The 25,960-nt window shown below is 39.8% G+C and overlaps 2 protein-coding genes across 3 annotated transcripts in view; one reads left to right on the plus strand and one right to left on the minus strand.

The window, feature by feature from the left end:
• Window positions 1-25,960, plus strand: part of LOC311617582 (histone-lysine N-methyltransferase SETMAR-like) — a 485,271-nt gene that overhangs the window by 383,526 nt on the left and 75,785 nt on the right. The window lies entirely within an intron of this gene.
• TMPRSS7 (transmembrane serine protease 7) overlaps window positions 1-25,960 on the minus strand; it is a gene marked incomplete at its 3' end in the record, with an annotated part of 44,233 nt that overhangs the window by 15,888 nt on the left and 2,385 nt on the right. Inside the window, exons 2-10 of one of the 2 annotated variants that reach the window (XM_084874027.1) lie at window positions 25,266-25,509; window positions 21,958-22,088; window positions 18,879-18,946; window positions 17,591-17,784; window positions 16,345-16,383; window positions 15,132-15,360; window positions 13,726-13,856; window positions 11,447-11,559; window positions 1,956-2,062 (exon numbers count right to left, since the gene is read on the minus strand). In XM_084874027.1, the coding sequence (XP_084730153.1) occupies window positions 1,956-2,062; window positions 11,447-11,559; window positions 13,726-13,856; window positions 15,132-15,360; window positions 16,345-16,383; window positions 17,591-17,784; window positions 18,879-18,946; window positions 21,958-22,088; window positions 25,266-25,509 (1,256 nt within the window). Of the gene's footprint in view, window positions 1-1,955; window positions 2,063-11,446; window positions 11,560-13,725; window positions 13,857-15,131; window positions 15,361-16,344; window positions 16,384-17,590; window positions 17,785-18,878; window positions 18,947-21,957; window positions 22,089-25,265; window positions 25,510-25,960 lie in introns of those variants that run through there. The other variant, XM_084874028.1, reaches the window with a different exon arrangement.

Here is a 25,960-nt window from a genome sequence, read left to right on the forward strand (position 1 = left end):
CCTAATAGACAATGTCCTTCCTGATAGTAAATCCTATTATACGAGCATTGTGGTTAGTGAAGTCTTATTACACAGGGCTCATGATAAGTTAGGCCTCTGCCTTGTGTAGGTGAGGCTCTTCCAGGGTGAAACCTGCAGGTCTCAGAAGGAAACAAAAGACACGAGGCTTGAGGAGGAATGTCCTCCACCAGAATCTGTGGCTGTCAATCACTCCAGGTCCCCAACGCAGTTGGAATCAGACACAGGTACTTAGTGGGAGGGGCAGAAACCTATGATTTCAACATTTGAAGGAGGAAAGCATTCGTGAGCATTTCAGAAAGAAACTTTTGCAATTGGGAGACATTCAGGACCTGATGGACTAACAAACCAGCTCCTGTGATAAGAGGAAGAGATAACAGCTGCAGGTGGCCACCTGGCCAAGTGGAAGCCAGTGTCCGAAAAGCATCTGAAAGCCAAGTGAAGCTTTTGAGGCCAGAGACTATTCTAGTTGATCATGTTGGGATTAGAGTACAAACTTATACATGGAATCTAAAGAACAAAATAAATGATCAACCAAAATAGAAATAGATTCATAGATACAGACAATAGATTGATGGTTACCAGAGAGGAAGGGTGGGGTTTGGGAGACTAGGTGAAAAAGGTGAAGGAACTAAGAAGTACAAATTGATAGTCACAAAATAGCCAAAAGGATGGACAGTACAGTATAGGGAATATAGTCAATAATATTGTAATAACCCTGTTTGCTGCCGGGTGGGTACTTGAAATATCAGGGGGAATACTTGGTAAAATACATGATTGTCTAACCACTATGGTGTACACCTGAAACTAATACAGCATAATATGGAAAGTTAACTGTAATTTAAAAAATGTTTTTTAAACGAATACACACTGTGTTCTGAAAACATGATGATTGTGATCTGTGTCTTATATGATTTTATACATGTTCTCTATTAACATATACTAGGCTATCTTTCAAATTTGAGCCTCACTCAAATATTCAGAAGTCAGGAGGAAAAGTATCTGGGAATCCATGCCTGGGCCTGGGGTGAAGTTTAGAGAGGAACAGTCAGTAATGGTTCATGTCAGTGGCTAATGAAACAAATGGTTTTGAAAAAATAAAAGATTGAAACAACTCAGCAAAATTGAGTTTACATGTACAGGCATCAAATGGGTAAGATAACTGAGATGTAAGGAGGTGAAGTAATGCATCCAAGTTCATATGGAGAGCAAGTATAAGCAGGATTTGGACACAACTCTGCCTGATACTAAACCCTGGCACTTTTTAGCATACCCACAGCCTTCCCCTTAGGATCTTCACTTTTTGTAGGATGGCCTTCCATTTTCCCAGGTTCATCTACTGCATTCAGGCTGCCCTGAGCACACACACCATTTCCCATGCTCTCTCAACTCAACATCTGTAGGCTTTCTGGTGTCAGAATTACCTTTTCCTCCTTCCCAAGACAAATCCAACACCCCTAGGCCACCCTCAGCAAGCCATCAGAAATTAATGTAATTAGAGCCTTTCCTTTTGAGATGAAAAGGACTGATAATGGGATGAGCTGGCATTTTGAATCCCAGGGTTCAGCTCCATCAAGATAATCCGATAGGATTTTAGCCAGCTCACAGGACAAAGTGAAGAGCTGGCCCTTCAGGAAAAGTAATTTAGGGCGGAAGGCTTTCCTAGTAATGTTTGGAAGGAATCCAATACTTTAATAGCAACATATTTGGGTTAGGCCAATCTTTCCTCTGGGTAAGGCCTTCCATAAAGCATGGATTTGAATCCTGTCTTCATCACTTATGAACTGAGTGGCCTTGCACAAGTATGAAATCCTGTATTCCTCAGTTTCCCTATCAGTAAATAGTAAAGTGTAAACTCTTTGGGAACAAGAAAACCAAGGCTTTGAACCTCTGAACAGAGCCTTTCATCAGATTCTTCACATGTGGAAACCACTTACATGTGCTCATTAATTTCCCACCATCCGTGGTCACAGCCTTTCACACTTTTCTTGGTTATGGAATAGTTATGGAATTTCAGTGCTATGCCAAGAGTTGATATGGGAGTCTGTGAAAAACAAGCATAGGGGTTAAAAAAAATATTCAATTAAAGGACATATTTCAGGCTAAGATTTTCTTACTCAGAACCCATTTCCTCGGCTTGCTGTTTTAAGGGCATTTTATTCTTTGTGCCCTGTGGCCTATGGTGGAGTAGACCACTAACTCTGAGCAAACTCGGATGAGGAGGAGAACACGATGGAGGGAAAGTGGGCAGCGAAGCTCAGGGAGCCGCTATTAGGTCCCAGCTTGAGTGAGCTAAGTGACATTAGATCTTGTGTAGGTTTCAGTTTCCTCCTACTAAAGGAGCTTACCTTTGAAAACACCCACTTATTAATGAGTGTAGACTTTGTCCTCTTTCACTGATAAAAATGACATAGTTTATGTAAAGCACTATTCAGATTCTTTAGATAAAAGAGAAGTGAATCAGCATCCTCTTCACATGAAACCTGGTTATTCCTAAAGGCAGTTACTGTGTCACCCCTAGATCTTCACAGAAGAGACTACACAAAGAGGGAGCTGCCTGTATAGTATGAGTACATATGAGTGTGTATGCATGCGCACACACACATACACACACACACACGCACACGCACACACACACACACAACTGACCTTTTAGGGCACTGTGTGACATGCATGCCATATACATTATGCCTGATATACACAATTTTAGTTTTAATTTTCATTTGAACCAAGAATTCTGTGAGACTTCTTTCATTTGCAAGGAATAGAATTTTGGTTTATCCATTTTCAAGTTCTCTAATTTTATCTTAATTAGATTAAAAAATATTTATTGCCTATACTTCTTTAATTTTTTAATTTATTAAGGATTGTTGTGATTAAATTTATGAATGCTCCAAGATAATTTTAAAAAGAAGGTAATTTCTCTCTCTTTCTCTCTGCACATGTGTTTACCCTGACCATCTCACTTAAGACAACTAATTCTTAACTTCTTCCCCTGTTTAACTAACACTCTGCCAGCTACAGAGCCCCCTTCCCTGCTTTAGTGTTCATAGCCCTGTATATCCATATAACATACTGTATACATACTTCAATTGTCCATTTGTTGCCTATCTTCCCTACTGTGTGATAAACTCCATCACAGCAGAGTTTGTGTGTGTGTGTGTGTGTGTGTGTGTGTGTGTGTAGTTTTATGGATCCCAGTGTTTAGCATACTGCCTAACATGTAGTTGGCATTTAGTAGTGACATATTGAATGAATGCAAACTGTATATTGCTTGCTGCTTACATCTAATTGCTATGTCACACTATAATGATTTTGTACATATACTAGAGGCCTGGTGTATGAAATTCATGCACTGTGGGGGGGAGGGGTGTTAGTTCCCCATAGCCCAACCTGCACCCTTTCCAACCTGGAACTGCTCAGGGAATGTCTGACTGCCAGTCAGACATCCCTCTTACAATCTGGGACCACTGGCTCCTAACTGCTTATCTGCCTGCCTGACTGACTGATCACCCCTAATCAACTCTGCCTGCCAACCTGATTGCCCCTAACTGCCTTCCCTACCAGCCTGGCTGTCCCCCTACTGGCCTGGTCACCCCTAACTGTCCCCTTCCCACCAGCTTGGTTACCCCTTTCTGCCCCCTCTGCCAGCCTGACTATTCCCAACTAACCCCTCTTCTGGCCTGGTTGCCCCTAACTGGCCCGCTCCCGCTGGTCTGGTCACTCCTTACTGGCCCCCCTACCCACGCCAGCCTGGTTGCCCTCCTGCCACCTGGTCGCCTCATTCAGCCTGCTGTTCAGTCGTTTGGTCATCCCTCACTAACCCCCCTGCCAGCCTTGTTGCCCCATGCAGCCTGTGTTTGGTCATCCGTCTGATTGTTTCAGTCGTGATGGCCCCTGGCTTTTTATATATTAGGATACTAAAAGGTCAAAGATGACATCTTATCTTATCTCCCTCCACATGAAACTAGAGTTGGAGAAAGAAAAATTGTTTACCGACTAAGATTTAAAAAAAAAAAAGTCAAGAACACCCTGTCTAGCACCAATAGGAGATGTACATATTCTATAAATTTACATTATGGTTTGTTTATACAACTGAAATATATATGCCTAATCCAACTTATTATTTATTTATTATTCCTATTATTATTTGGATGGTGAAGTAATTAAAAATTAACAAATGACCTCTGTCATATTAAATAGTAAATTCTTTGATCCCATAAAATGTCTTTGCATTTTTAATACAAACAGACAAAATAATAAATGGGAAAATAATCCACAGGCTGCAAAGGGCAGTTAATATGTAGGAAGAGGGTTGAGGTTGCAAAAACTTTCATGTTCTAGATATCATATTTAAAAAATGTTTACATGTTATAAAATTAACTAACACTTTTTATAATTAAATTTTATAATAGAGGTAATTTAGTTCAAAGATGAATTGCTACTAAAAGTAGGATAACAATAGGGGAGGTAAGATGGCGGAAGAATGGATGGGCGGATTCTGAGCCCTCTCCTGAAGCAGAAAGAGAGAGCAACTTCTGATCTTGAGCTTTGAGTGTTTATTAGCAAGCTGGGAGACAGTGAACACCAGAAGAAACTGCTGGGGGGCCACTGACAGAGGTACCCCTCACAGGGAAGCACCTACACAGGCTACGTCCCTGCCCGGAGCTACCTACCGGCTTGGACGGGGAAACCTCGCCATCTTGAGAGGAAGATAGGATCGTGTCAGAGGCCTGATTATCTACAGCCGCAGTGACCACCAAGCATCTGTGACCCCCAGAACACAGATCCCAGGCGGCGCGAACACCTGGCCTCACAGGAGTGCCCCACTGCTCAGCGAAAAGGTCAGATTTTGCGGGGAGAGGGTGGAGAGCGCTCGCGACGAAAACAAAAAGCCTGCACTCACAGAGCCCGTGTGTAAGCTGGAGGACAAGAGTGGTGATTACAAGTAGAAGCCCAGCTGTTGGGCAGTTGTCACCCGTGAAAGTGGACAGGGCTCCTGACAGGGGAGATATCTAAAGAGCAACACATTTGGATCTGGCTAGGAGGGATATCGGAGAGTTGCAGGAGATTGCAGTTGCTCGGACCTGCCCCCTCCCCTCCTCCGTAGTTCCTGCTTCAGAGAGGGCGGAGAAAAAAAGAAAAAAGAAAAAAAAAAAAAGCTGGAAAGGCTCTAGAGTCTGGGAAGTCAACCTAGAAACACTGCCCCCAGAGGCTAATTCACAAATTGACTCTAGTGTAATAAAAACAAAGAAAAACCTGCCTAAAAATCAGGACTGGATCATAACAATAGAACACATATGTCAAACACAAGGCCCGTGAGCCAAATCCAGCCCACCAGGCCTTGCAATGTGGCCCGAACCGCACTGTCATCACTGCACTCCACTGTCAGTTTATGACATTGTCAGTTTATGAATGTTCAGTAAACCATTCGGCCCGCGATTTAGGCTGGATTTTAGATTTTGGCCCCTTCTCTGATTGAGTTCGACACCCCTACAATAGAGGAAGCGAATGACCTTCATTACTGCAAATTTTATTTAAATTTTTAAAATTTTATTATTTTTTTTAATTTTTAAATTTTTGTTTTTTATTTTTGTTTTCATTATTTGCAACGTTTACTCAAGAAACTTTTTTTTTCTTTTTCCTCACTTGATTTTATCTTTATAATTATTACATTGTATATGTAATCAACATTATTACTACTACTAATTTACCTTTTTCATCTTATTTTCTTTTGTTTATTTTTATTATTTTTATTTCATTTGATTATATATATATATATATTTTATTATTATTATTTCAGGATTACTGTTCTACAGTCTTTATCTATCTTTCCTTCTCCAACGCTTTATTCTATCTCAACCCTACCTTTATGCCTTCACCCTCTTTCCGATCTTTTCCTTTGGTACCCCGTTTATCTTAACCCTTTCCTGCTCTAGATTTTCCCCATTCCTTCTGTCTACCCCCTCCTAAAATTTCACCCTACTTGCATATATCTAATTTCCAACTACCTGCTCCAAACCTATTCACACCTCCCTCGCAGTTGTCCTAAAAACAAAACAAAACAAAACAAACAAAAAAAAAAAACAGTCTTTCTCTCTAACTCTTTGAAGTTGTATGTTGAATGTTAACTATACTGAAGTATGCTTTTTTTTTTTTTATAAGATTGATTTGCCTATGCTTTTTGTTTGATTGTATGTTTTTGTTAGCTGGGTTCTAGTCACCCTTATTGGTGGTTATTAATATTGCAAACACATTGCTATTCAGTGCCTTGTGTGTTGTACCTGGTTGTGTTGTATTTTGTGCCTTTAAATCAAGCAGGAGAGAGAGAAGTACACAACCAGACATCCTAGATCATGGGGAGACCAAAAAACAGCCCGCATATGAAAGAAAAGCAGGCTTCACCAGAAAAGGAAGTAAACGAGATAGAGGCAAGCAACCTACCAGAGCAAGAATTCAGAGTAATGATCGTAAGATGACTAAAAAGAATGGAAGACAAATTTGACAATATGAGTAAGAACCAAGAGAAAATGAAGAAAAACCAAGAAGAAATGAAAAATGACATTGCTACTGTAAACAACTCTATAGAAAGCATCAAGAGTAGATTAGAAGAAGCAGAGGACCGCATCAGCAAGCTAGAAGACAAGATGGGAAAAAATACCCAATTAGAACAGCTTCTGGAAAAAAAAAATTAAAAAACAGGAGGAAAGTCTAAGGGAACTTTGGGACAATACAAAACAAAACAATATTAGAATAATAGGGGTTCCAGAAGAAAAGGAAATTGAGGAAGACATGGAAAATGTATTTCAAGAAATAATGACAGAAAACTTTCCTGAGATAGAGAAGAAAAACCCACACAAATCCAAGATGCTCGCAGAGTCCCAAGCAAAATGAACCCCAGAAAACCGACCCCTAGGCACATTATAATTAAGCTGGCAAACACCAATGACAAAAAAAGAATTTTAAAAGCAGCCAGAGAGAGACAGAAAGTTACATATAAAGGAACCCCCATCAGACTAGCAACTTATTTCTCCACAGAAACTTATCAGGCCAGAAGGGAATGGGATGAAATATACAAAGTCATGCAAAGTGTCTGAATCCAAGAATACTGTACCCAGCAAGGCTATCAATCAAAAGTGAAGGTGAAATCAGGAGCTTCACAGACAAAAACAGACTAAGGGAATTTATCTCCACCAAACCAGCAATGCAAGAAATGCTAAAGGGTCTACTGTAAAATTAAAGAAATAGTAAGCAAAGAAGGAACACAGGGGTATAGAATAAAAATGGCGTCAAATAAGTACCCATCAATAATAACTTTAAATGTAAATGGACTAAATGCTACAATGAAAAGACATAGGGTGTCAGATTGAATACGAAAACAAGACCCATATATCTGTTGTCTATAAGAAACCCACCTCAGAAAAAAAGATGCACACAGACTGAGGGTGAAAGGATGGAAAAAGGTTTTCCAGGCGAATGGAAATGAAAAAAAAGCTGGGGTAGCAATATTTATATCTGACAAATTAGATTTCAGAGTGAAGGGCATAACAAGAGATAATGAAGGCCACTTCATAATACTAAAGGGAGCGATCCAACAAGAAGAAATAACCCTGGTAAATATATATGCACCCAATACGGGAGCACCCAATATATAAAAAAACTGCTGGAGGACATTAAGGGAGAGATTAATAGCAATAAAATCATAGTAGGAGATTTTAATACCCCACTGTCACCCTTTGACAAATCATCTAAACAAATCAGCAAAGAAATATCAATCCTAAATGACTCACTAGACCAGATGGAATTAATCGACATCTTCAGAACATTCCACCCCAAAGCCACAGAATATACATTCTTCTCAAGCGCACATGGGACATTCTCAAAGATAGACCACATTTTGGGACATAGGCAAAGTCTCTTCAAATTCAAGAAGATAGAAATCATATCAAGCATCTTCTCAGATCATAGTGGCATAAAACTGGAAATTAACTACAATGAAAAAAATCCAAAGAAATCAAACACATGGAGACTAAACAGCATGCTATTAAACAAGGACTGGGTTACCAAAGAAATCAAGGAAGAAATTAAAAACATCCTGGAAACAAATGACAATGAAAACACAACTATCCAAAATCTATGGGACACAGCAAAAGCAGTTTTGAGAGGGAAGTTCATATCCCTACAAGCCTATTGCAAAAAACTAGAAAAAATGGTAACAAATGATCTAACTCTACAACTCAAAGAGTTAGAAAAAGAGCAACCAGAAAAGCCCAGTGTGAGCAGAAGGAAGGAAATAACAAAAATCAGAGCACAGATAAACGACATAGAGACCAAAGAAACAATACATAAAATCAACAAAACCAAGAGCTGGTTCTTTGAAAGAATAAACAAGATAGATGAACCTCTAGCCAGGCTAACCAAGAAACAAAGAGAGAGGACCCAAATAAACAAAATCAGAAACGAAAGAGGTGAAATAACAACAGACCCCGCCGAAATACAAAGGATTGTTACAAAATACTATGAACAACTCTATTCCAACAAACTGAACAACCTGGAGGAAATGGATATATTCCTAGAAAAATACAAACTTCCAAAACTCAATCAGGAAGAATCTAAAAATCTCAATAGACCAGTGACTTGAAAGAAATTGAAACAGTCATCAAAAAGCTTCCAGCAAACAAAAGCCCAGGGCCAGATGGCTTCACAGGAGAGTTTTACCAAACATTCAAGGAAGAACTAAAACCTATCCTCCTCAGACTATTCCAAAAAATTCAAGAGGAAAGAACACTTCCAAACTCCTTCTATGAAGCCAGAATCACCCTAATACCAAAACCAGATAAAGACAACTCAGTGAAAGAGAATTACTGGCCAATATCCCTCATGAACATAGATGCCAAAATCCTCAATAAAATTCTAGCAAATCGGCTCCAGCAGAGCATCACAAAGATCATACACCATGACCAAGTAGGATTTATTCCAGGAATGCAAGGTTGGTACAATATCCGCAAATCAATAAATGTGATACATCACATAAACAAGTTGAAAGATAAAAATCATATAGTCATATCAATTGATGCAGAAAAAGCATTTGATAAAATCCAACACCCTTTCCTGATAAAAACTCTCAACAAGGTGGGAGTACAAGGATCATACCTCAACATAATAAAAGCTATATATGATAAACCCACAGCCAACATCATACTCAATGGGCAAAAACTAAAACCATTCCCTCTAAGAACAGGAACAAGACAGGGATGCCCACTCTAGCCGCTCCTGTTTGACATATTACTGGAAGTACTAGCCATTGCAATTAGACAAGAGGAGGAAATAAAAGGCATCCAAATTGGAAAAGAAGAAGTAAAGTTATCCTTATTTGCAGACAACATGATATTGTATATAAAAAACCCAAAAGATTCCATTAAAAAACTAATTGTCTTAATAAATGAATCTGGCAATGTAGCAGGATACAAAATTAATGCCAAGAAATCTATAGCATTTCTATACAGCAACAGCGAATTTATAGAAACAAAGACTAAAAAAGCAATTCCATTTACCATCACACCAAAAAAATTAAGATACCTAGGAATAAACTTAACTAAGGAAGTAAAGGACCTATATGCGGAAAACTACACGACACTGAAAAAAAGAGATAGAGGAAGATGTAAACAGATGGAAGAACATACTATGTTCATGGATTGGTAGAATCAACATCATCAAAATGTCCATACTTCCTAAAGCAATCTATAGGTTCAATGCACTCCCCATTAAAATACCAACAGCATATTTCACTGACCTAGAAAGAACTCTCCAAAAGTTCATTTGGAACAATAAAAGACCCCGAATAGCCACAGCAATTCTGAGAAAGAAGAGTAAAGTAGGAGGGATCTCAATACCAGACTTCAAACTGTATTACAAAGCCACTGTTCTCAAAACAGCCTGGTACTGGCACAAAAACAGACATATAGATCAATGGAATCGAATTGAGAACCCAGATATCAACCCAAATCACTATGCTCAATTAATATTTGACAAAGGAGGCACGAATATACAATGGAGTCAAGACAGTCTCTTCAATAAATGGTGTTGGGAAAATTGGACAGATACATGCAAAAGAATGAAACTAGATCACCAACTTACACCATACACAAAAATAAACTCAAAATGGATACAGGACTTAAACATCAGACGGGAAACCATAAAAATACTAGAAGCATCCACAGGCAACAAAATCTCAGACATATGCCAAAAGAACTTCTTCACTGATACTGCCCCTAGGGCAATGGAAGCTAAAGAAAAAATAAACAAATGGGACTACATCAAAATAAAAAGCTTTTTTACAGCAAAAGAAACCATCAACAAAACAACAAGAAAGCCCACTGTGTGGGAGAACATATTTGCAAATGTTACCACTGATAAAGGTTTAATCTCCAACATCTACATACAGCTTATACAACTAAATAAAAGGAAGATGAAGGATCCAATTAAAAAATGGGCAATGGACCTAAATAGAATATTCTCAAAAGAATACAGAAGGAAGGCCAAAAGGCACATGAAAACATGCTCAAAGTCACTAATTATCCGAGAGATGCAAATCAAAACAACAATGCGGTACCATCTCACACCTATCAGAATGGCCAACATCAACAAATCCACAAACGACAAGTGTTGGTGAGGTTGTGGAGAAAAAGGAACCCTCATGCACTGCTGGTGGGAATGCAGACTGGTGTAACCACTGTGGAGAACAGTGTGGAGTTTCCTCAAAAAGCTGAAAATGGAACTCCCATTTGACCCAGTAATCCCACTCCTAGGAATATATCCCAAGAAACTAGAAACACCAATCAGAAAGGATATATGCACCCCTATGTTCATAGCAGCACAATCTACAATAGCTAGAATCTGGAAACAGCCTAAGTGCCCGTCAGCAGATGATTGGATCCAAAAACTATGGTACATCTACACAATGGAATACTATGCTGCCATAAAAAAGAAGGAATTCTCATCATTTGCAGCAACCTGGATAGAACTAGAGAATATCATGCTTAGTGAAATAAGCCAGACAATGAAAGAGAAATACCACATGGCCTCACTCATTTATGGATATTAAAAAGCATAATAAACTGACAAACCAAAAGATAGATATAAAGACAGTAAAGCAACAAGTAGACTGTAAAATTACAGCGGGGAGAGTAGGGAGATCTGGGGGAGAAAAGAGATCAACCGAAGGACTTGTATACATGCATATAAGTACAACCAATGGACACAAAACTCTGGGGAGGGAGGGTATGTATATGAGGGGGGGCAATGTTAAAATATGTACACAGATAATAATTTAATAGATAAAAAAATAGAAAAAATAAAAAATAAAAATAAAAAATAAATAAAAGTAGGATAACAGTATTTTTTTAAGATAGTGGTAAAACTAGGCTACCTGAAATTTCCAGGTACACTTGCATTTTGGAGGATAGTAGCTTGGGTAATATGGACTTGAAATTTTCCCTTCAAAGCCAGTGGTTTCTTTGACCAACACTGTGTTTTCACACTCTGAAGAAAAAAAAAAATCCAGTAAAATAATTTGAAGTTTTGACATTGTGGGAAAGACACTACATATATTTCTTTCACTATAAATGCACAGTTTCTTAATCAATAAGCATGTATATATGTATTTAAACTAAATTTTTATAAAGGAAATAGTACCCTACATAGGTATAGCTAAACTATTTGTTCAAATTCTATATTTGTTTTCAAATAATGTATTTGGTTACACATTTACAGGATGCTATTACTTTCTTTAAAAAAAACAAACACATTTTAGCCTGGCCAGCATGGTTTAGTGGTTGAGTATTGACCTATGAACCAGGAAGTCATGGTTCCATTCCCAATCAGGCATGGTCTAGGCACATGCTAAAGTTGCAGGCTTGATCCCCAGTGGGAGGCATGCAGGATGCATCCAATCAATGATTCATTCTCTCTCTCTCTCTCTCTCTCTCTCTCTCTCCCTCTCTCTCTCTCTCTCTCTCTCTCTCTCTCTCTCTCCTCTTTCCCTCCTTCCCCCTTTTCTCTCTGAAATAAATAAAAATACATTTTAAAAACACACAGTTGATATAAATTTTAAAAAGCTTCTGAACTTCTTTTGTTCAACTAAGTGCATCTTTGTTGTTAAAATATACCCAGTTTACATAACATGTTCTGTTTAAGACAATCTAAATGTCTATTTTTGCTTATATGGTAACCCTTCTGCTAGAATGTAAGCTTCTTAAGAGCATTTTTTTACCTCCATTTTTTTACCTCCATTTGTTTATTGCTATTTCCCTAATATCTACAGCCATTCCTGGCATATAAAGATGCTCAATAATTATTTGTTTAGTGAATAAAGTCCATTACAATGTTTATAAGATAATCACATTTTTAAGCTTTGAAGTTAGAGATAATTTTCAATCCAATAATATCTCAAATATCTAGTCTAATAAATCCATTTTACATTTGGTTTTGTAATAATTTGAAGCAGAAAAATTACCAAAATAAGCCAATGCCTTAAACTGTAGATGAAACTACATCTATCACTATCTTCGTAATCCAAATCCTCTTCCCTCCTCACCCTTATCTCCCATTCTGATCCCTTTGGCTTTTATTGATGCTCATAAAGAAGTTACCTAGGAGAATAGGGGGGACATCTATAATACTTTCAACAATAAAGATAAATTATTTTTAAAAGATACCAAGACATGACCTGCAAAATCCAATCAGTTGCAACCCATATCACAAAGAGACTACAGTTTCTTTTTGTTTTGCTTTACTTTGTTACCTTAAGTCCAAAAGAGAAGAATGAGGGGGATCATTTTTGCTCACTGTTGCCTAGTAAAACCCATTAAATCCTCAAGGTTTTTGCTTCACAGGCACTTCCTGAGAAGGCATTCTCATGCATGACTATACATGGGACATCACACAAGACTGACTAGTGTGCTAGTTACTTGCCTACCAGCTCCAAACTGACCCTTCTCTGTTCTCCAGTGCCAGGCTGGGACTCTGCAAACCATTTCCTTTCTTTACTATCTGACTTCCTGATAGGTTCTGCCAATGGCGGTGCCAACTGGAAACTAGAAGGATGGAGCCTCGAGGAAGAATCAGACTTCCTGCCTCTTATTCCTGGAAGGGTCACCCAAGGACACTTCTTCATCCCCGCAGATAGCACTTTGTTCCAATACAGAGCTGAATCCTGTTGGTAGTTTCTCCACCGTCCACTTTATTGCATCTCCCCCCAAAGATACCAGCCTCCACTGCCTGGCACCCTCTCCTGAGAGGTCTGGGTTCCAGGTCCATGAATATCTGCCTCTGAACTCAGAAACACCAGCACCAGCTGAGCAGCAACCCTTCCTCAGAGTTGCATTTCACAAATCCCTCCTCCAAACTCTATTCTTCCAGTTGATTCTTGCATGTGTTGCTTTCTACATGATACAAAGAAAACTCAGGGTTTTGTGTGTGTGTGTGTGTGTGTGGGTTTTTTTTTTGTTTGTTTGTTTGTTTGTTTTTGCCTCCTAGGTTACCTAGTTAACGCCTTAATATTGAGTTACCAGTTCTTTAAATTAAATTTTTTCTACTAGAATAACTGATAGAATATTTCTATTCCCTGACCTACAGCCTCAGGGGAGATCAGACAGGAGTCATAACAAATATTTCTACAGGTGACTTTTTTGGGGGTAGAAAACTTACTTTGTTCTGGAATGACTTCGAAATATGCCCGGATTCCTGAAAGCCTTCGTATCTGAGGAGATTTAAATGTCACCAACATCAGATTATTTGTAGAAACAAATGACATTAATGTTCTTGTGGGTTCACACATTCTGAAATCAGATAACAAAACAATTGATGAAAAGCAGGTTATTGAGGATGGGCCTACATCCCACACTAGTTCCACACATTTTCTGGGCCAGCCACACAGGTCTTGTTCATCAAACTCCACCAGCCAGTTCTTCATCAACTAGGGTACCACACATGGAAGGGAGCTGATACAGGAACAGAAAACTGCCAAGGAATTCCGCTGGGGGGCCATCACTGGACCCTTCTTGGGGACAAACAAGGTAGAAAGGGTACTTAGTAGCTAACAAAACTGGGTTCAAAACTCAGGTCCATCACTTCACTGGCTGAAAAACTGTGGGCAATCAAGTACTAAGTCTTCATAAATGCCACGTTCCCTACTACGAACAGAAGTAATAAAGGTATACTCTTCATAGCATTGTGGTGAGGCTTAAATAAGAAAATAACAAAATATGTCTGAAAGGATGAAAAAAACTCAACAACTATGATTGAGAAGTGAGAGCCAGCGATAATGTTACCATTCACTGCATACCTTCATATACTGTATGGATTTTTGACACACACATGCATCCCAAAAATACAAATAAATAAATAAATACAGAAAACACTATTGCATAGATATGTTAATACTATTAAAAGTAAAATAATTGATGTACATTTTTAGCACAGTGGATCACATAAAATAATTCTAACTAAAGGTCAACTGACATTAGGTTAACAAAATCCTAAGAAACTCATAAAGTAAAAAATTATTAAGATGTGTGTGTGTGTGTGTGTGTGTGTGTAAATGAAAAGATTTATGCAAAAATATAACATATATTTGTCCTGGGTAATGGACTTGTGAAATAGTTGATACTGTTTTCTCTGACCTCACTTTCACAATGAACACTATATTATTTTAAAATAAGGAACAACATTTAATTGTTTTATTGATATTATGCAGTTATCACAGAATATTTATTCTCACTTTATTGAAACGGTGTTCTTCACTATGATTGTAATAAAAGTAAAAAAATTTTTAAAAATCTGTTAGATTTCAGAAATATTGGCTGACAGTCCTGCTGTACTGATTTTGACTCTCTTATACTACCAAAAACAAACAAACAACAACAAAAAAAACTCTCTTATATTACAAAAAACAACAACATTGTATCTGATAGGCTAATACAGAGCATGGGCCCATCATTGACCTGAGTATACACAGAAGTGGCTCACAAAAATCCAAGGCGAACCCAGATGCTACAAAATGGGAGACATTGTAAAAACATCTTTTCACCCACAACCAGAGGCCTGCCCGGTACCTGTACAAGACGGTGCTCCGGATTGGCAGGAGGGAGTCGTAGATGGTCAGGGAGTCGGTGATGCAGTTGTCGGCCTCGATCTGGACGGACTCGATGGACAGGCGGATCAGGTAGCCCACGATGGCCACCAGCTTGAAGTGGCACATGAGCCTCCCGGAGGTGGCCGAGATCTCCAGAGGGTAGCGAAGAGACACGTGGTCTGCATACAAGTACTGAGAGCAGCCTTTGTCTGTGGAGACAGTGCTCTCGTTTTGTTTTAGGAATGACTTTTCTAGAAATCTTGTCAGAAGAGGAAAGAGCAGAAGAGGTCAGGTGGAGGCCACCTGCTGCCTTTGCCAGTCTGAAGGCCACTCGCCTCTCTCCTAATCACAGCAGCAGGATGTCACTTTGAGACACTCTCCTCATCATGTCTACATGGTTCGGTTGGGGTTAACCTCACCCCTGGGTGTAGAAGTGGGCAAGTGACTCTGACTGGACAATCAGAGAGTCTGATAAGCTGGGTCAGGAGTGGGCATGTCAGCCAACCGGAGATACTGAGACCCAGTCCCAGCACTTCTGCAGGGACTATCGGGAAGTCCATGTGGGTTTATTCCCACCATGGTTACTAAACTGATAAACTGCCCTAACTGGTTTGGCTCAGTGGATAGAGCATCAGCCTGGGGACTGAAAGGTCCCAGGTTCGATTCCAGTCAAGGGCATGAACCTTGGTTGTGGGCACATCCCTAGTAGGGTGTGTGCAGAAGGCAGCTGATCGATGTTTCTCTCTCATCGATGTTGCTAACTCTCTATCTTTCTCTTTCTCTCTGTAAAAAATCAATAAAATATATTTTTAAAATAAATAAACTGATAAACTACAAGCCTGGATCTGCCACATAGGCCACCACATTGGACAAATACACTTGATGGGGCCTCAACAGAGGAAGGCAGAGATGCAGAGTCCTGGTGAAATGCTCTCTTAGAACCTGGCCCAGCTGAACCTGCAGCCCCACCCCCACCCAGGGGAGCCCCATTCATATGAGACAAATACAAATTTCTTTTACGATTAAACCAGCTTGAGTATATTTCTTATATTTCTGTCACTTGTAACTGAGAGAGCACTAACACATACCATCAGTTGAAAAGGAAAACGACAGCCCAAAAGATACCGATTTGGAGGCAGTGGGGGGTGCAGGAGAGGACAGGGGGAGAGAAGAAGCCACATGACATAGTTTACCAGGTCCTATGGTGGAAGAGTAATCTGACCGAAGCCCAGCTGCATTGAAAAACAAACAAACGCACACAGAAAAAAGACCCGTCAGTCTCGTCATTTCATCCTGTTAGAATTTTGCCTAGAAAAAAAAGTATTTTCAGTCTTTTAAAAGCAATCCAACATATCTGGGATTTGTTTTAAAATAATCCAGTGAGGGGAGGGGAAGGTTGTTTAGGTATTTAGAGATCAAATAGGACAGATGTGAGCTGATGGTTTTTGAAGCTAAGTAAAGGGTATACTAGAGTTAATTTTTCTATTCTCTTTCCTTATGTATGCTTGAAGTTATCCACAGTAACAAGCTTTAAACATTTTAAAGGTAAAAAGGAAACAATAAATATGATAATAATTAGTCATAATAATTATATCTGAAATAGTATATGTGGTACAGAATTTTCATTCATTTAACAAGTATGTATTAGCTTCCTACTATCTGCCTAGCAAATATATGATTGAAATCAAAAGAGAACATTGCAGCTGAAACTGGTTTGGCTCAGTGGGTAAAGCGTCAGTCTGCGGACTGAAGGGCCTCAGGTTCAATTCCAGTCAAGGGCATGTACATTGGTTGCAGGCATATCCCCAGTAGGGGGTGTGCAGGAGGCAGCTGGTCATCCCCAGTAGGGATTGTGCAGGAGACAGCTGGTCGATGTTTCTAGCTCTCTCTCCCTTCCTCTCTGTAAAAAAAAAAATAAAATAAATAAATAAATATATATAAAATATATTTTTTTAAAAGAGAGAACGCTGCATAAATTTTGTATTACGCAAAAATTAAACCGTTATACTGTCAAGACAAATGATGGAGCTTACATTTGACAAGGCCCTGGGGCAGGCTGTTGGGAGCACTGGGCAGTACTACATAACATAGGTTCAGTTCTGTCTGGATGAGGAAAGAGACAAGGCAAAGCTCAGAGAAATTTTCCTTCTGCAGGATGTTGTGCCTTGGAGCCTTAGTTTGAATAAACCAAACTAAATATAGGGAGGGGTACACTTCAATAAATTCAGTTTCATATATATTTTGTCCCCAGTTCAATTGTCCAATCAATGTATGTAACATTTAGTAACTTCCTTTATCAACATAGCTCTCTTATCCTCCACTAATCCTGTTCCACTGGGGCTGCCGAGAGAATACTCCATTACCACGGTGACTGCAATGATGACCGCACCAGGAGTGCTGCAGGAAGGACTGCTTAAAGAGGAATTAGCCAACAATCACCATTTAGAACCACGGAGTCCATGTCCACCGCCAGACCCTGCAGGCTTCCCACAGAGGTCCGGTTTATGATGTTCGTCTGGATGGAGTCCTTCAGAATGGCGGCCACACAGTCCTCACAGAAGATGTGGCCTTTGGCATGTGGCATGACAAACACAATCCAGAAGTGGACCAGGAGGCCGCCTTTGTTGTTACTGCTGTAGAGAACGGAGAAAGATGTTCAGAGATACCTCTTAGGAAGCAGACTGTTATAGGAAGCCAGCGGCCCAGCTGGTAATTTCAAGGTCAGGCCCATGAGCACAGCTTTCAACTGAACACAACTTCCTTCTTTAGGGATTCATCACATTTGATGGGGGACTGGAGAGGGAAAGCATCATGGTGTGTGTGTTCTTGTGTTGGGTTCAGATCTAGAACCATTAGTGGATATTGGACCTCCATGGAGAGCACACTATTTCTGTGGCTGTCAATCAGTATTCACTGCAAGTTATAATTTTTGATACCTCCTGGTATCCATACACAGTGCTAAATCTGCTTTATCCCATTTAATTGTATCAAAAAGGTCGATTATTGTTCCAATTTGACAGATGAGAAAATTAAGACCAACTACAACTCAAAACCACACAGCTAGTAAGTAACACAACCAGGAATTCACCCCATTTTGGTTTCAGTAGGACCCTGTAGCAGGCACTGCTAACTGCACAAATATTATCATGATTTATGGGGGGGAAATGAACAAACAAGATAATGTTCTATAGTAAATAATTTGGGTGATAAAAGTGAAGGAAAGTAAACAAATTGCTTTATTCTAAGGCTTTAATACCAAAGTGGATTGTGAATCTCTGCAAGTGTATTGGGAGTGGGGGAAGGTGGGCGATAGTACAGGACACATGGTTTTTCCTAAAAATTATTTGATCATGGAATACTTTATTTTTTCTCTCAGAAGACCTCTAGTGGTCAGTTTTTACTGAATATACTTTGAGAAATACTGGTCTGTGTTTTATTTTTGCCCTGACCCTGTACAGCAGCCACGTGAATAGCCATTCTGCCCAGTGGCATTAGCACAGGGGTCCTGGATCCCAGCTATGGGGAGAGGGCAGGCTTTGGTAGATAAAAAGGAAAACTCAGCATGAGAGCATAGCAAAGAATTGGGTCACTATTGTGCTAAAAGGGAATTAATTCACAATCGCCCCTAAGAAGTTGCCAGAGAATGGTGGTATCTTGGCCTTTTCAGGCTTTGAGAGGGCGTTACAGCAGTGAACACAGACATCCCAAAGCAAGGGGCACACAGTACCTGACATCTGCAATGACAGACTGCTTGTAGAATTTGGAGAAGGCAGATGTTGTGTACACCAGGTTTACCTGAAAAAGAAGAACCAAGGTGTCCGAAGCCTTCCACTCTGGCTTCCTCTCACAGTACTAAGCTCTGATCAGCTGTCAAGGAGATAAGACTCAAATTAAGGCCTCTAACTCCAAACCCAGACATTATTCCTTGAATTCATTTTCTTCTTTTTTGGGGGTGGGGTGGGAGGGGAAGGGTAGTTAAATCATCACCAGAGGATTTTTTCCATTTATTTTTTCTTAGAGAGAGTAGAAGAAAGGCAGGGAGAGAAGGTAGAAAGAGAGGGGGGAGAGAAACATTGGTATGAGAGAGACACATTGATTGGTCGCCTCCAGCATGTACTCTGACCAGGCCAGGGATAAAATCTGCAACCCAGGTATATGCCCTTGGCCAGGAATCAAACCCCAGACCCTTTAGTGTGCAGGCTGATGCTCTAACCACTGAACAGCACAGGCCAGGGCTATTCCTTGAATTCAAAGAATACATTTTTACTGCCTGTAGCAGTCTTGGATTTTTTTTTTAACTTTCTGTTTTCTCTGAATAATAATTTGTTACCTTCATTTATTTCTGTCTTTATTCACCTTAATCAAGCTTAACTTCTTTTTTTTATTTATTTTTAAAATATATTTTATTGATTTTTTTTGACCCCCTCCCTCCCTCCCACACATCCCCTCCCTCCCCAGAGTTTTGTGTCCATTGGTTGCACTTATATGCATGTATACAAGTCCTTCGTTGATCTATTTTCTCCCCCAGATCTTCCTCCCCTCCCCGCTGTAATTTGACAGTCTACTTGTTGATATACTGTCACTATATCTATCTTATGGTTCATCAGTTTATAATGTTCTTTATTATCCACAAATGAGTGAGGTCATGTGGTGTTTCTCTTTCATTGATTGGCTTGTTTCACTCAGCATGATGTTCTCCAATTCCATCCAGGTTGAATCAAGCTTAACTTCTGTGTTCTGCCTATTCTAAAGTTAATTTTCTCCACAATTAATAAAGCAAATGCCTTTAAGCACATTTTAAAAGTGCATGACCCAACCTCTTTTCTATTAATAAATAGCATTGAAAAATTAAATTCTTAAGGACACATTATTATATTAGCCACTAGGGGGCGAGTGGTGCCCACAACCAGGACAACCACCCCTTTCCCAGCTCACCAGCTCTTTTACTACTCCAATAACTGGATCTCAAAAGGCTCCCTTTCAATCAATTTATCTTTCCCCCACTACTTAGCATTTCTAAAACCAAACTGACTCATTTGTCAAATCTTCTCTTGAATTCTCCTTTCTACACAGTAGCAACAATTACCCACCTAATTGCTCAGAAGAAGGAGGAGGCTGGGAAATCACCTTAGAAATAATATAGCATAGTGGGGGAAATATGAGCTGTGGAGTTTAAATTCACTATGCAACACAGAACACGTTACCTATACCTGCTGAGCCTCGATTGTGTTTTTCTCCCACCTCTCCTTTTCTCCTTCATTCTTTCTTCCTGCCTTTCTCTTTTTCCTTTCTTCCAGTCTGTAAAGTGGTTGTCAAAATGCCTACCTCTTTGGGATAATTTGAGGAATAACTAATAAATATTAAAAATAAAGGGGTTAGCCTGGCTGGTGTGGCTCAATGGTTGAGCATCGACCTATGAATCTGAACAAACAAGATAATGTTCCAATCAAGGAACATGCCCAGGTTGCAGGCTCTATCCCTAGTGTGGGGACATGCAGGAGGCAGCCAATCAATGATTCTTTCTCATCATTGATGTTTCTATCTTTCTCTCTCTCACTCTCTCCATTCCTTTCTGAAATTAATAAAAACATATTTTAAAAAATAAAGTGGTTAGCAACATAGCCAGTGCATAGAAAGCCCTCAATAAATAAGAGCCACTGTGGCCACTCTTGTCTTTGCTTGCTCTCTCTCGCAGCTCTTCCTTAATCAAGCTTAATTCACCTTAATCAAGCTTAACTTATGTGTTCTGCCACTACTAATAAATGCAAATAATTTATTGTAGCATTATCAATAGTAGCAAAAACTAAAAACAACATAAATATACAATAAAAAGGAATTTTCTAATTTTGTAGTATTAAAACTTATTTTCTTTTTGTTCTTTTAAAAAATATATCTCTTTATTGATTTCAGAGAGAAAGGAAGAGAGAGGGGGAGAGAGAGAGAGAGAGAGAGAGAGAGAGAGAGAGAGAGAGAGAGAGAGAGAAATGTCAATGATGAGAGAATCATTGATCGGCTGCCCAGGCATGTGTCCTTGACCAGAATTGAACTCAGGACCCTTCAGTCCACAGGAAGATGTTCTATCCACTGAGCAAAACTGGCTAGGTTTGAAAGTTATTTTTGAAAGAACACTTACTTGCCTAGAAAAATACCATCTAATGGTAAAAGTTAAGTGTTAGATTATAAGACTGAATATCTCTAACACCTCAATATTGAGCTATCCCCTGTGTTGGTGTGGTCCAGAATAAAACAGGGCTCAATTTTTGATGTTAGATAAGATTTTAAAGTTCGTTTTATACTTTGATGGGTTTTACACTTTACATATTTTATTTGTACTTTTCACTTTTAGATACTTACTTTATACCTCTTTTATTTTTTAGACATTTCTAACTTTTTATAATAAATCTGTCTTAGTTCTTTAATGAGGATGTTCTTTTTAAGTGGAGAGATGTCAGTGTATGGATGTTGAAATAAATAAATGTATGCTGATCACAGAATCAATCAGTACACATGTCACATCAGTACTAAAAGACATTTTAAAGATCACCTGGTCCAATCCTTTTATTTCACAGATGAGAAGAACTGAAAATGAAGCTCATAGAGCCATTTCTTTTACTTTCAGCAGAAAGAAAGAAAGAAAAAAACAATTCTATCAAATAAGCAATTCTATTTTACAGCCAACAGGAGCTAAATCCCATGTTTCCTGGCCACTTCCTCTGCCTACCCAGCACACTGTGACCCGTCCACCCCACCTTTCACCCCCTGACCCCACCCTGCCCAGCCTCTCACCACCACCCCCATCACCTCACCACTTGTTGTACAGTTCGTGTCACTGACAGAAATTCCCTGGACTCCTTCTGCCGGTATTCAGGAAGAAACTCAATGTTGGTGATGCGAAACATTCCAACAAAGTAAAAAGCATCTTTGCTTTCTGTCTTGCCTGTAAGACAAGAGAAAAGGCAGGTAGGGGGCTTTTCCATGTGTGTGGTAATGAGGCATTGCCTGATCTATGCCAGTATCAGGTTCCTGAAATTATTTTATTTTAGACAACTATGTATTCTACTGGTTCGCAGCTTGGGGAGTTCTAAATGTAGTTAATAACATCTCTTCCATCAATAGTAAATCACTATGTCCCTTAGGATACTCTCTTCTATCAGCTTCTGACAAGTACTTAAGAACAAGATTAAAAGGACAAAGATATACCTCTTAGACAGTCTACATGTCATAGAGTCACTAAGGGGCCAAAGAGAATTTTTATGGATCTCAAGTCTGTAAAAGGTAAAGAGGTAAGAAATGTATACAGTCAAGCTCTGAGGAGAAGTGAGCATAGTGGGAGAAGAGGGGAGAGCCCCCAGTTGTCCTTCACTGAGCCCTGACCTCTCGTCCTCTGTCTGACTTTGGCTGATGCTCAGGGTGCTGGCCTATCCTCAGTTCTGTGAGGCGCAGGGAAAACTCATCCTTCTGATAAGCCACTGAGGTCCTCATCCCAGTGACAGATCACTTTTTCTCAAGTGCTTTGCCTGTGAGGTCCATGGCTTTGGGCATCAGGCCTGCTCAGAAACAGGCAAAGACATAACAGTGTCTAAGTTGTCTTCAGACAACAGGTAAAGACATTGCTGTTGTTTGAGAATAGCTTGGGAAATAAGGGCTTTCTTTCTGCCTTTTCTTTCTGCTTTCTTTCTTTCTGTTTTTACCAAGGACTTCCTTCTACATGGCACCATCCCTCAGACCCTCGTGGCAGTGGTAATCTCTTTCCTGCGGTACCAGCCCCACTGTATCATAACTTCAGTCTGGATGGCTGGTCTCCTAGAGAAACAGGACCTTCTTTTTGTTTCTCAAGCCCTATTATAGAGTAGCCAGTGCCTGACTTAGCTTTGAAGCTCAATAAATATGTGTGGGAAGGAAAGGAAAGAAGAAGGGGGCTAGAGGAAGAGCACAAGGAAATTCTTAATAACTGATAGTTATTAAAAAGATGGTGCATGAATATTATGTGAATTGAAATAAGTTAGGTGAAAAAAGAACAAGAACCATATGATTTTACTCATATGTGGGACATAAAACAAACCAAGCAACGCAAGAACAAACAAGCAAACACATAGACAGAGAACAGTATGGTAGTTACCAAAGGAGAAGGGTGTGGAAGAAGGTTGAAAAGAGTAAAGAGGGTCAATTATATGGTGATGGAAGGGGGCTAGACCTTGGATGGTTCACTTAATGGAATATGGAGATGATATAGAATTGTACATCTGAAACTTATATAATGTTATTAACATGGGTTTTTCCATTAAATTTAATTTTTTAAAAAGAAGGTTAAACTTGGCTGAGTGATAAGAAGCAGCCTCTCTTGAGTAGCCAACCCAGGGTCCCCCAGTTCCAAATAGTGTAGTGAGGTAGTGGGGAGGGGAAAGGAGCACAGAGTAGGCAGCAGGAGGCCTGAGCTTCTGTCTTAGATTTGTTCTTTCAAGTTAAGTGACTTTGGAATAATCAATTTGCCTCACTAGGCTTCTCATATAAAGCAAAGGTTTGTTTTGTTGCTAATTTTACCAGATAAGTGAGTCTTAGACTTTTTTCCCCCTTGCAGACTTTTTAAAATTTGAATGAGACCTGTGACTTCTATCTAGAAATTCATACATCCTCTGGCATCAATAATTACTCAAGAGGAAGCATAACAACAATATAAGGGAGATCAATTAGGCCTTGAAATGATTACAATGACCAAACTCTTTAGCACAGCCCAATACACAAGACCCTGGTGGGTCTCCTGATGAGCTGTCCATTTCATTTCTCAAGGCCATTTGCCACACCCAAATTGCATATATTGAAACTAACCTCTGTTATTTGTTGAAAAGTCCATACCATTTTCCCTTTGCTCCTACTAGTCTGTCTTCCTTAAAGGATCTTCTTTGACTTTAACACAGCCAACCAACTACTTCTACACAATGATCTTCCTAAACTTCATACAAAAGTGCTAGGGCAATGAAAAGTATCAGTTGAGGGCCGGAAGAGAACGGATGGGAAAGAAGTTGGTTTGTTCTGGGTTGGGGTTGTGTGTCTTTTGTGTTTGACTTAATTGCCCATTGGCTTGACTTCTCGCCCTAATATGTAAAGACAGAGATTCTTCCTGTCTTCCACTCTGACCCCAAGCCTATCACAGAGCCCAGCTCATTGTGGGTACTCCAAGATGTGTCAAATGAATTTTCAGAAACCAGTTCTTGAAGCTTTCTCTGAATTCTATCATTGAGTAGGTTGGCTGCCTCTCCTCTGTGATTATAAAGTGATTGATTAAGCAAAACAAAACAAAAATAAACTCACCCTCCCTTTTAGCACTAAACTGTTTTTTTGAAAGTACAAAATCAATATGTGAGCTTTCTGAAGGTAGGAGATGTATCGTGGCATGCCTGATGTTTTGCACTATGCCACACAAATTATAGATGGCCTGAAGTGTTCAAGACAATATTCATTAATTCTTTGCCTACAAATCTTGCTTTCCAACCACATTTTAATAACCTTGATAGAACACATATCTTGTATTAAACATATTAATATGTATAGAGTGGGAAGTTGGGCGCAAGTCAACAAAGGTTTACAATTGCTGCGTTGCATTAGGTTAGTATTCTCTAAGGAAGAACTTAGCTATGGCTCCTGCCCAATCAATCAGATCAACAAAAACATAAAAACAGGGGAGAGAAAGGCACGTGAGTACAATGAAGCTCAGAGAGCTGGAATATCAGGTTGCCTAGAAACAGGCCGTGGGTGGAATGAGGAAATGAAACAGTTTAGCATTCCATTCATTTTTAAAGCTAAAAATGGACTTAAATGGGTCACATTTTGAACTAGTCAACAGTTGCTCCTGAGCAGCCTCCTCCGTCCTCGCCCTATCCCCCATCTCTGCTCCTCTTGCTCACCTCTGGGAAGAGAGCAGTAGTAGGAAAAGAAGAAAGGGGAAAAGCAATTCTGCTTTCTTCCTCCAAAAGCCTCAACAGTTTCAGAAATGGTTATTAGTCTAAGAAATAAGAAAAACCTATCAGAATCAGCCAGGGTCAGACGGGGCCTGCATTTCTCCTGCTGAGCTGACTGGGCAAGCCCTAACCCCAAAGGCCAGTAGATTTTCACTCACTGATGTAGAGCCACAGGAGGGTCCAGGCTATGACTGCCAGGATGATTAAGAACACCGTGAAGAGGATGATCTTATTCTGGACGTTCCAAAAGGGAGCTTTCTTCTTGGGTGGCTTCTTGAGTTGGGCTTTGTTAATGGGTTTTCTTGGCGGCCGTCTCCCTGGTCTCCCTAGTCTCACTGGTCTCCCCGTTCTCCCTGGCACCTTCCCGGGGGCACTGACTACCTGAACTGAGATATTGGATATCTGAAAAGAAAAGATGTATTATCAGTTAGAAGTAGTCTAGAGCAAGCATGTCAGACTCAATGAATATTTGAGCAGCCCACAATGAATATTTTTGTGGCCCAGCCAATATAATGGTATATAAGAAGCACTTTAATAAAAATTTCATTACTTAATTTTTACAATATCCTGTTACATATAACCTGCAAATCGGCCAAACGGCAGAACAACCAATCGCTATGGTGCACCCTGACCACCAGGGGGCAGGCGCTCAATGCAGGAGCTGCCCCCAGCCCGCAGGCCTCTACCAGCAGTGGCTGCAGGGGGCAGGGCAGGTAAGCAGGCAGCACAAAATGTGAGTGCAAGCAGGGGCCCCCAACCACCACTTCAGTCACCTCACAGATAAGCCCTGATCTCTGGCCAGGCCTAGGGACCTAACCCAAGCACGAATTTCATGTACCAGGCCTCTAGTTAT

The sequence above is a fragment of the Pipistrellus hanaki genome (assembly GCF_964339955.1).
Source record: "Pipistrellus hanaki genome assembly, chromosome: 2".
In the NCBI taxonomy this organism is placed as follows: Eukaryota; Metazoa; Chordata; class Mammalia; order Chiroptera; family Vespertilionidae; genus Pipistrellus; species Pipistrellus hanaki.